Source organism: Danio rerio, chromosome 17, assembly GCF_049306965.1.
Source record: "Danio rerio strain Tuebingen ecotype United States chromosome 17, GRCz12tu, whole genome shotgun sequence".
NCBI classification, from domain to species: domain Eukaryota; kingdom Metazoa; phylum Chordata; class Actinopteri; order Cypriniformes; family Danionidae; genus Danio; species Danio rerio.
Window position 1 is genome coordinate 56,717,075 of NC_133192.1, and position 12,144 is coordinate 56,729,218.

Genomic DNA, 12,144 nt, shown 5'->3' on the forward strand with positions numbered 1-12,144 from the left:
TATACTGAGAATGGCTTTTAGCTTCCCTGGAAACATGGCTGAAAGAACCACGGCCTGACAATGGCAGAATAAGGCCTGGAAGGGTTATACAATGTTAGGGCCCCTCGACATTCCCAAGTTGTTCAAATGTGTGTGTGTTTTTTTTTGTTGCAAAGTAGGTTTCATGACAGCTATTAGCGCCTAGAGAACAGGGGCCCGATGTTGGAGACACTTCAAGATTAATACTGAGGTCTGCAAATATAAATTTAGGACTATAAAGTATTTGGTCAGCATGTTCAGACCTGGACAGAGGCACTGAGAAACACTACACTGCAAAAAATAACCATCTAAATACATCCCCATATCAGAAAAAGTTGGGACAGTATGAAAAACGCAAATAACAACAGAAAGTGTTGATTTCTAGATTTACTTTGACTTGTGTTTATTGCAAACAATACAACAAACATTATTTAATGTGTTCCTCATCATTTGTATTTATTTATTTAACACGTTAAGGGACTGAAGAGACCAAGTGATGAAGTGTTTCAGGTGTAATTTTGTCCCATTCTTCCTGCAAACAAGTCTTTAGGCTGACTTACTTTTGCGTGAAGGGCACGCGTATGCTACGGGGCCAGGGGTGTACTGGGACTAAAAATCAGCCCTGGCATTGTAGCCACACCAGCCCACATTACCACACACTCTTAAAAAAAAGGTTCCTAGAGGTTCTATATAGAACCTTGGGGTTCTATACTTGGCCAGTAGAACCTTTTACCCAAAAAATGGTTCCATTTAGAACCCTTTGAGTGCAAAGAACCTTTTTGATTAAAATGGTTCTATAAGTTTTTGATTCATAACATAATAATCTAGTACAGATAATAAATTAATAATAAGCTATAACACAGATATACAAAGCTTTTTGAGTCAAAACCTAATAAAATGAATGCTGTGGTCAAAAACGTTATCAGTGTACAGTATGGTGGGATTTTTTTCATTTAGGCTTGCACATTAGCATATAACTTATATTTTATATATACTTAATATTTAACATTTTTAACAAATTATTTTGTGAAATAAATAAAATATCCAGTTTATTTCTTTAGACTGTGCAGTACCATGTTTTTATGATTTAATATTTTATTTAAAACTAATTATCATAATAATTAAATATGATAAAATATATATATTATATATATAATTATAATTTATATATATAATTATATATATATAAAATATATATATATATATAAAATATATATATATATATATATATATATATATATATATATATATATATATATATATATATATATATATATATATACACACACATACTTAAAGGTTTAACATTTCAAATACATTTAGCCTGCATTTTTGTAGACAGTGTATACTTACGATTCACAAAAACAAAAACCAGCGCAAAGTTAATGGTTCATAATGTCTTCATAATATATCTATTTGTGTTCATCAGAACAGAGAAAATCAATGGGAATAAATGACAGAATGTTCAGTTTTGGGTGACCTGTCCCTTTAAATGAGGACCTTTAATGAAGCAACAGCGCCATCTCTTGGACATGTTTGAGTATGACTTTAGAGAAGAATGCAACAAGTTCGTCCAATGAACTGTACAAAAGAATATAGATCCGGCAGATATCAGCTTATATTTAGAATATTGATTTTTATTTGATGCTGTTACGATTTTGAAGGATTCTGATTTTAACTCGTTTTAAAAATGTCATTAGCAAATAATCTAAATATCATTAACTCCCAAAAGAGTTATTATCAGAGTTGATCCTTGACCCAGTGGCGCCCCCAGAAAATTTCCTTAGGGGTGACTTAATCTTGGGGTGACACACTAAAAATAATGAATTTAGTGTAATGTTATATTTTTGTTTCTGGTTAATGAAATAATGTACTTTTAATTCTTTTTTATGAATTACTCTTGAAATATTGCAAATTATGCCTTAAAATAATTTAGCAAGTACACGCGTGCAAACCAAATAAAAATCTATATTTAGTTTAACAAGTTAACTCTGCTGCTATGTTGGGGATTTCCGCCTGGATTTTGCCTACCCAAATTTAAAAGCTTCCCAAATCCACATGCAGAGGTGTAAATGCAAAACTTTGGTATCATTTTAAAGAAAACCCTTTGAATTTTCATAAAACACTATTGAAAGTGTTTAAAATATCTGTATATGTCGTCTGTGTTATAATAAACACCTAAAAAAAAGAGGCGCTTTTTTGTATTTTTTGTTATAAACTCAAATTTGAAAGTGTACCTTTTAGGTTCTGTGTGGTCTAGCGTGCTGTAATTAATGTTGGTGGTTCCTGCACATGTCTGTAATCATAGGAAAAAAGACAAATCTCTCCACCATAATCTATGCAAAAGTTACTGTATTCCAACTGATGAGAGGTGCTGTACAAGCCACAGGGAGCGATCATTGTGTTCATATTTCACTATTCTTTTGTTTGATCAGACATAATTCACTGTTTGAACCACGCCAGACATTAAAAATATATACATATATATAAATATATATATATATATATATATATATATATATATATATATATATATATATATATATATATATATATATATATATACACACACACACACACACACACACACACACACACACATACATATACATATACATATACATATATATATATATATATATATATATATATATATATATATATATATAAATAGATAGATAGAGAGAGAGAGAGAGAGAGAGAGAGAGAGAGAGAGAGAGGAAATATTTTTGGTACATCAAAAATGGAGGAAACAACAAGCTAATCCAGTTAAAAATAGTGCACAAAATGCCACTTATTGCAGTATTTAAACATCATAATTAAATAGAAAATGAGGTGAATAACTGCAAAAAAGTCCACATTTAGAGAAAAAAGAACCATCCCTCTCACCTGGCTGGCTACAGGCCTGTATGATGTGAGTAATTTAGATATAACGCACAATATTTATTTATGTACAATTATTAATGTATTTATATGTACAATATAATGAGAGTAATTTAGTAAATAATATGAATAATACTAGATGTTATTACTGTTTTTACATAAATATGGTGGTTTGGGTAGGAGTAGACGTTAATAAAATATAATTAATTGGTAATTTAATAAACAATATTAATAAGTATCGTTAATTACCGGCGTCAGTATACCTTAAAGCAGGGGTGTCCAAACTCGGTCCTGGAGGGCCGCTGTCCGGCTGAGATTAGCTCCAATTTGCTTCCAACACACCTGCCCGGAAGTTTCTAGTATATCTAGTTAGAGCTTGATTAGCTGTTTCAGGTGTGTTTGATTAGGGTTGGAGCTAAACTCTTGAGGACACCGGCCCTCCAGGACCGAGTGTGGACACCCCTGCAACTTAAAGCAACAACCGTTTACCTCACAGGTGTCAAACTCAGTTCCAAAAGGGCCGCAGCTCTGCACAGTTTAGTTCCAACCCTAATTAAACACACCTGATCAAACTAATTGAGTCCTTCAGGCTCGTTTGAAACCTACAGGTAAGTGTGTTGGAGCAGGGTTGGAACTAAACTGTGCAGGGCTTCGGCCCTCCAGGAATTGAGTTTGACACCCCTACCTGGTTGCCTAGTGAGTGCGCGATGCGCGCATACGTGCACGTTACGTAAGTTACGTCTCCTGTGACGTAAGATCGTCCATCCTGCACTTGTCAGCGTGCCAGCGGGTCAGTCTGTGTCCCCGCCGCCGTCAGACTGACCGGAATATCGCACAGACTTGATGTGTTTCTGTTTGGGACGCGGACTCATTGACGGATAAACAGGGCTGAAGCGGGTGACCGTGTGAAATGAAGTCCTCCGGTTGCTTTGATCCGCAGCAGGCTTGCACGAGCACGTAAATCCGGTAGTGCAGGAATCAGTGCAGTCCGTCACACCGGTTCTTCCACTTTAACGTTACCGTTTCGCTGCCGCCAGTCACAAAACAGCTAAATTATGTGACTTATTGTCGTTTAATGTTCTTTTCTCTAGGGGTAAGTTGCGTTTATCATACTTTTTAATTGGGTATGATGTCATATTGGAAGCTGTGAGGCTCGTCAGACACACCTGACCAGTTTAGAAGCGACGAACAGCCGAATAGCAAGACATAAAGTCGTCTAATGTTTGTTTTAAATGGTTATTTGTCAAGTAGGTTACTATTATTGCGCTATGACGTCATATTGTCAGGTATATTACTCGTTAGCGGTCAGTCAGACTCACCTGGCCAGTTATTAAGTGACGAACTCCCCAATAGCATGACAAAGTCGTTTAATGTGTGTGTTCAAGGGGTACTTTTTCAGGTATGTTACTATTATTGCGTTATTACGTCATATTGTCAGGTATCTGACTCGTTAGCGGTCAGTCAGACTCACTTGACCAGTTACGAAGCGGCTAACTGCTGAATAACATGACATACAGTCGTTTATTGTCGGTGTTAAAGGGGTAGTTTTTCAGTTCGATTACTTTAATGTAATATTGTCAGGTATATGGCCGTTTAGCAGTCAGTTTGACTCACCTTGACAGTTATTAAGGGTCAAACTCCCCAATAGCACTACATAAAGTCGTTTAATGTCGGTGTTCATGGGGTACTTTTTCAGGTAGGTTACTATTATTGCGTTATTACGTCTTATGGTCAGACATAAGACTCGTTAGCGGTCAGTCAGGCTCACCTGACCAGTTATTAAGCGACAAACTCTTCAATAGACATACAGTTGTTTAATGTCTGTGTTAATTGAGTACCTTTGCAGGTAGGTTACTAATGTTGCATTATGACGTCATATTGTCAGGTAAATGACTCGATAGAAGTCAGTCAGACTCATGTCCATGTAAGAAGCGATGACCTGTGCTGAATCACATGACAGAGAGTTTATTAACATGTGCACTTTTTTAGTCAGGCATCTGTTGTTGTGGGATGACGTCATACTGTCAGGTATATGACTTCTGACCAACTGCACAGAGGTCAGTTCAGGACAAGCAAGGAGTTATTATGAGCGCTCTTACTAAGAAGACACGGTTTATTAACAACCCGGGCAATAAGCTGTCTTTTGGCAACCGAGACTGGAACGATGCCTTCTTCAGTCTGTGTGATGAGTCCATTGGGAGAGGGATGTACATGGAGAGACACCCTCCACATCGGGACGAGATGACACTGGCGCTCAGAAACCCCACCCAGGATGCTCTTTCTGGAGACCATCTGGATTTAAGCACAACTTCTGTTGCCAACTACCTTCATAACAGCAATACCAGCTACTGCACAAGCCCTGTGTCGGACTGCCATGGGAAAGCGCTGGACATCCGCAAACGCTCCTGCGCTCCTAGACACAGATTTGAGGTGGTCACAGAACTGGGACCGGAGGAAGTCAGGTGGTTTTACAAAGAGGACAAAAAGACGTGGAAGCCTTTCATGGGACACGACTCTCTCAATATAGAAATCATGTATCGCAGATTCACCCAGCTGAACCCAGGAGGATCTGTAAATCAGGAGAGATTCGGAGAGGATGGAGCACCGCTGGAGAGACGTGAAAGTGTGGACGCCGGTGTAGAAGCGGTGTGTGTCAGAGGAGGACTCTATGAAGTGGATGTGAGGAGTAAAGAGTGCTATCCAGTGTACTGGAATCGTAAGTATACACTGTGAAAATATTGCCTTAAATTCACAGTAAATTGCTGGCTAATAAATGCAATAGAGGTAAAGTTGGTTTTATTTTCGCACATTCGTTCATTTAGCAGTCTCTATATTGTTTACTATGTTACTTTGAATATTCGACCGGAATTAGCATGCAAGTATGACTTCTAAACAACATTAACACCATTAATTTGACTGTGAACAATGGTGTACTTTGATAGTCATTTGCTGCTAATATGATTTCACTATGTAAAGTTTGCAAATAATGCTTTAATAAAATTATATTATTAAGGGGAAAGTCCGAATGTGCGATTATGAAACCAACCTTACCTCTATATAAATGCATTACTTTCACAGTAAAATACTGTATGTAAATTCACTGCAAATTACTGTGAGGTAGTTCACAGCAGTGGTGTAGTCCTAAAAAATAAGTGGTGTACTATTACAAATTTTCCATGTTTCCTTGATTCATTATATATATATATATATATATATATATATATATATATATATATATATATATATATATATATATATATATATATACCTGTAACTATTAACTTCCAAGAAAGGAAAAACAAATACTATGTCAATGTAAGTCAATATGTTTTTTAAAAACAAATTGTTATGAGTCTGTCTTCTGTTGTCGCTAATATATACTAGTAGTTACCCTTTTAAATCGCATATTGTTACGCGATTTATGAGTTGTCTTTGCCTTTGGGATAAACAATGAAAAATGTGATATATATATATATATATATATATATATATATATATATATATATATATATATATATATATATATATATATATATATATATATATATATATGAGCAATTCCGTGCAAATGTCAACCTTGCCATGAAAGAAAATTAAGTTTTTACCCAAATACGGAAACCATTTCTGGGTTTTTTGTGTAAGCAAGTATTTTACAGTACTTTAAAAATACTCAAAAATGCATCTGTCAATGTTTTCAAACTATTATGATTAGAAATGTGTTGAGGAAATTTGGTTTCCCTTAAACAGAAAGTAAGGGGCTAATAATTCATGGGGGGCGGATATGTGTTCAACTGTGTGATCCTCCAACGTGTCTGCACACCATACACACACACACACACACACAGTTAATAGCAGACGCTTCCAAGCGTGAAAACATGCGCATCATTCCAAGAAAAGTGCCTGCCTTTAGTTTCTACTGAATTATTCACATTGTGTGGTGTGTGTGTGTGAGACACCCGGGCATTGTGTTCACGTCAGGTGTGAAGAACATCTTTTAATTGAGCATTCTCTACATTGCAAACAATCATATGCGTTTAATCAGGATAAATGATACATAATAGGGTTAATAATACCTTCGTTAATGCAGGAAAAAATACAATTTTACATCCTGCTGTTTTTTAATAACAAAGAAATTATTAATTGTCATTTTCTTTGTGAAAAATCGTAGTTGTAATAGTGTTAGATGAATTTTTCAAGAGAGGCTAGAAAACAACTGAAGCTCTTTTTTATATTTGTTTATTATAAATCTTTAGAAAATATTTTTGATACATCAAAATGCCACTTAGTGCAATATTTAAACAATAATTAAACAGAATATTAGGTAAATAATTGCAAAAAAATTTTTTGAGAAAAAAGAACCATCCCTTTCACCAGGCTGGCTACTGGCCTGTTAATACAATATAAAGTAATTTAGTAAATAATATGAATAATACTAATTACTGTTTTTACATTACTATGAGGGTTTGAGTAGGAGTAGACGTTGATGAAATATAATTAACTGGTAATTTAAAGGGCACCTGTGGTGAAAAATCTACTTTTCAAGCTGTTTGGACAGACATATGTGTAGTATAGTGTATAGAGGGTCATATTAGGGTGATATAAACACACACAGAGTCCTTTTTTTTTCAATTTAACAACATAAAAACGGTGGACCAATTGGAACGGTTTTCAGATCGACTGCAACTTTACGTAGGAGAGCAGTCCCCCCGCCCACCGATATTGATTTCTTGTTGCACGTCCGCCATTTTCAGCGTGTGAGTCAAAGCGATATCACTAGAGGAACCCCCTTGCTCAATTTTTTATGTAAGGCTCATTGGGCTCAACACAAGATCAATATTCTCCACATTATCGCTGTAATCGGAATTATTGCTTGTACCTTTTGCGTGGCGCCATGCATTTCGGAGTTCTGGGTGTGGATTTCTGTTGGGGTGCACGCGGCGGTGCTTCGGGTCAGCGGCTCCGCGCGGCGTGGGTTTCTGTCAAGCAACACGCCCCTAAAACAGCAAACTGTAAACGCCCCCAACATGACACTATTTAACTCATTATAATAAAAACATCTGAACTGTGTGTTGAACTGAACCTGAACTGGCACACTCAGAACAACCAGAATATTAATATTAAATCATAAAAAAGGGGTAAACTATGTGCCCTTTAATAAATAAAATAAAGAAGTATCGGTTATTACTGGCGTCAGCTGTATCACTTAAAGCAGGGGTGTCTAAACTCGGTCCTGGAGGGCCGCTGTCCGGCTGAGATTAGCTCCAATTTGCTTCAACACACCTGCCCGGAAGTTTCTAGTATATCTAGTTAGAGCTTGATTAGCTGGTTCAGGTGTGTTTGATTAGGGTTGGAGCTAAACTCCAACTCCAAAATGACAATAATTGTCATTTTCTTTGTGAAAAATCGTATTTGTAACAGTGAAGTGCTTAACTTTCAATGCAAATTAGAAGAATCCTCAAATAAAAGCATTAAATTGCCACAAGAGATGTTCTGTGCATACTCTTAAAACAGAGATGTCTGGGTTATTATTTTAAACTGAGTTTAACAAAATTAGAATTATAAAATTATAATTAAACCACACTTAATATGTTTGTATTTTTACATATTTATTCACATGTTTGCATAACTGAGAGCAGGGAAGAGACAGGCTGCACTGGTGAGCAGTATCTTCATAATGTCGTTTAATTAAAATAAATGATCAACAAATGAATCTAAATGAAATCCAAACGGCCAACACAAGTGAGCTGTGCTCCAGACCAGTTCAGCTCCATTGCTCAATTAGCAACTTTATAGCAACCGTCTTTTTAAAGGAGTGCAACTGATTTAGGGTGCTTTCACACCTGTGAATCGATTCATTTGTTCCGAAACAGAGATTACAATTGTTACATTGTTGCTCTTTGCTCTTGGAGTGGTTCACTTTCACACTGCAAAGTTTCTAATCGCACCAAAAGAGCTAAAACAAGTCACGTGCGAGTAAACTCTCCTCACATTGGTCAGAGTGTCAGGGTTTATTTTGCAGTGTCCCGCTAAGCTGTCAGGAGAGGTGGTGGTTTGGTGGTGTTTGACAAGGTCGCGCGACGTGTCTGAGGAGAGATGCGGTGGGGAGAGGTGAGAAGGGTGCGCGACGATGCCTATTTGAGGACCGGGAGGGAGACGCGAGATTACCGGGAGATCATCACTCGTTTGCGGGCATCCGGAGACTCGCGAAACTTCCCGCCCTACTCATAATTCTCTCTTCATATAGCCGTATGCCTATTACATATCCATAAAACACTGTGATATAACCGCGCTCGGATCGTGTCGCTTTCTCACTGCAATCGAACCGCTCCAGGGTTCCTTTCAATCGAGCCGAGACCACCTCATTCAAGCGATCTCGGAGCGATTACTTTGACGCGGAACAGAGCGCGATTGCCCTGTTCACATATGCCAAACCAACCGCGCTAACTGGGCAAACGAGATACGTTCCGAAACAAAAGTGTAGGTGTGAAAGCACCCTTAAAATATCAAGAGAGTGCCGTTACTGATGTGTTTTTAAATTTGTAGAGTAAAACGTAAACGTATCTTGAGTTTGTGTTTGCCACGAACCTTATTTAAGCGCTTTACTGAAATCCCATTGAAAAAGCCCATTGACTTTGGGACGAGGAAATCGGAACTGCTAAAATGCTAACTCCCTTCCGGGTTTTTGCATACAAATTAACGTCATAGTTCCTCCACTCTGTAGACTGTTAAAGAACAGCTATCCTGTAAGTGTTTGTAAGTCATTGCTGGAAGGCACGCTCAAGAACATGTTATCACGTCAAACCAAGTGGGCTCTCCCTAAGTCCACAGTATAGTTAAAAAACCTTTTTTTTGTGTGCATACGCCACATTTATAAACTAGACCCCTGGTGTATGGTCTCAGCCCTGTGTTGTGTGTTTCTACAGAACAGGAGCGCATCCCTGTGATGAGAGGCCAGTGGTTCACCGATGCCACATGGGCTCCTGTAGAGGAGGACGAGAGCGAGCTGATCGAGAAAGAGCACCTGACCTGTTTTAGAGGACAGCAGATTCAGGACACCTTCGACACGGATGCTCTGGCCAAGACTGTAGACAGAAAAGATGGTGAGAGAATCTGATACCTGCACATAACTGCTGTTTTCATATATAATCTATAGCGAGAGCATTCCTCCTGTGTGCGAGGCTGGTGGGGAGTTTTAGAAATATTGGAAATCGACGAGTCTATCAGAGTTTGTTTTATGACAAAGGTTGCACATGCCTGTATTATCCATACCTGTTGATAGAGGACTGTTTGTATGTCCGCGTTTTTTGTTTCTATGTCACTAGCTTCAGTCAAGCCTGAAATGATTCATCCCCCTGGCAAATTCAGACTTATGGCGCACTCACACTATGCTATCCGAACCATGCCCAGGCCCGTTTCCCGGTTCGTTTGAGAAGTGTGAGTGCGCTGAATCGGGCTCAGGGGCGGTTCACTTGACTGGCACTGGCCCAGTTGGAAGAGGTGTGGCTGAGCGCGGTTCACTTGGGCTTTGGCGCAGTACGCTTGTGTGTGTGTGTGCAAAGCGTGCCTGAGCCCGAAACTGAAAGCAAGTCGTGACTTTTAAGGGACTGTTTCATATGGATGAATGATTCATTCTTACTGTTCAATGATTGCTAACTGACGTAGTTTATTAAAGACGTAAACCCCTCGCTGCACGACAGCTGCACCTTCAGCAAACCTCCTAATTCCTGCGGCACGAGAGCTTTATGATTGTTTATGAGCACCAAAAGTGGAGGATCTGTTCGGCGAAATAGAAATACCAGAAATAACAGAGTTACTGTGTGTTGATTTATAGTCAGGGCTCGAAATTAACCTTTTTGCTTGGTAGCACCGGTGTTCCTAACTTTAAAAAGTTAGGCGCATCAGCCAAAATTTAGTCGCACCCACCAATTATGAGCACCGTTACTACAAGTTTTATACAAACATATTTATAGCATTTGAAATCAACACTAATCAAACTAACAAGCAAAAAAATTAATAAATAAAAATAATATATATGCAAGCATGAGGAAAATATGTGTCAACGAAATCCCGTTATCACAAGAAAATACATTTTATAACAGAACTGAGTGACCAAAGCACGGAGCGCTCACCGGCCCTGCACACACTGCTTGAATGAATCGGTTAACTGTATAACTGTGGTGTTCTCACAAGTGCTGTCTGATATTGAACTGATGCTTTTGACAAATACTGTGCCTTATTATATGCATACGTCGTGTTAATAGCAATACCGGTGTTTTTAGGAGTAGCGATGTAAGTTTACTCAGTGCAAACCCGTTTGCGATAGTGTACGTGGTGTAATTTGACATATATCTGCCATTAGCACGGCGGACAGCATCTGACGATTATATGAAGGATTATACAGAAGCTCTCGTGCTAGATGTGGCAAACTGTTATCTGAAAATTCCATACCAAAGACTTTTCATAGCGGACTTGAAGCCACTGGAAGTCTTCTACTCTTGGATAAGTGTAGATGGTAGACTAACATTCAGCACATAATCACTAGTAAGATGTGTCATTATTTGTAACTGTAGATGTCATGGTTTCTAAAACAAAATCTGTCAGTGTTATCTTCATTCTAATCTTCAGCGCTTTACAGTTTTTCGTGTTAGTAGCTCTCTGTCATCCGAAGCTAGAAGGCACTGAGTGATTGACAGCTGATATTATCCAATCATTTGCGTTCAGTGCTAGAGCAGTGGTGGGCCAATAAGAAAAGCGCGAAGGGGGGGCAAGCATTACGAACTGTCTTTGTTTACTGCAGCAAGTTGACATGACAACCATTCCTGAGCGCTGCGTTTCGCGTTAAAGAGCTTAGAGATGCATTCTGCGTAAATTTCTCCCGAATCCGCGCATGTGGTGAACATGTGGCGCATGTGGTGAACATTTTGCAGTAAAAACTGGTCGCACACAACAATTTTAAGCACTCGCAGAAATGCTCCTAAATATATTTTAAGGTCGCATAGATGAAATTTCGGGCGCATATGCAACCAAAATGGTCGCAATTTCGAGCCCTGATAGTCTTTATTTTCTGTTAACATCTGCAGTTTCTAAAAATAATTTAGAGTACTGACAAGGAAATAAATGTACTGTAGGCCATGCTAAATTACATCCAATGTGTGTTTAAACGTTGAGTCACACGAGTGCTGAATGAATGTCCTCCAATGGGATTTAATCTAATTTAATCTTTTCATCTACTGTAGCTGTTAA

The 12,144-nt window shown here is 38.1% G+C and overlaps 1 protein-coding gene and 1 long non-coding RNA gene across 23 annotated transcripts in view; one reads left to right on the top strand and one right to left on the bottom strand.

The window, feature by feature from the left end:
- The window catches only part of LOC103909099 (uncharacterized), a 502,230-nt gene that overhangs the window by 116,877 nt on the left and 373,209 nt on the right, over positions 1–12,144 (bottom strand). The window lies entirely within an intron of this gene.
- The window catches only part of ddhd1a (DDHD domain containing 1a), a 35,101-nt gene continuing 26,617 nt past the window's right edge, over positions 3,661–12,144 (top strand). For 12 of the 22 annotated variants that reach the window (XR_012392925.1, XR_012392926.1, XR_012392927.1 and 9 more), the window contains exons 1-2: positions 3,661–5,617; positions 9,825–10,001. Coding sequence is in view for 8 of the 22 variants with exons in the window: in XM_073927669.1 (XP_073783770.1) it covers positions 4,987–5,617; positions 9,825–10,001 (808 nt within the window). In the remaining 14 variants the exon portion in view is untranslated. The remainder of the gene's footprint in view (positions 5,618–9,824; positions 10,002–12,144) is intronic. The other 10 variants (XR_012392929.1, XR_012392930.1, XR_012392928.1 and 7 more) reach the window with 1 other exon arrangement.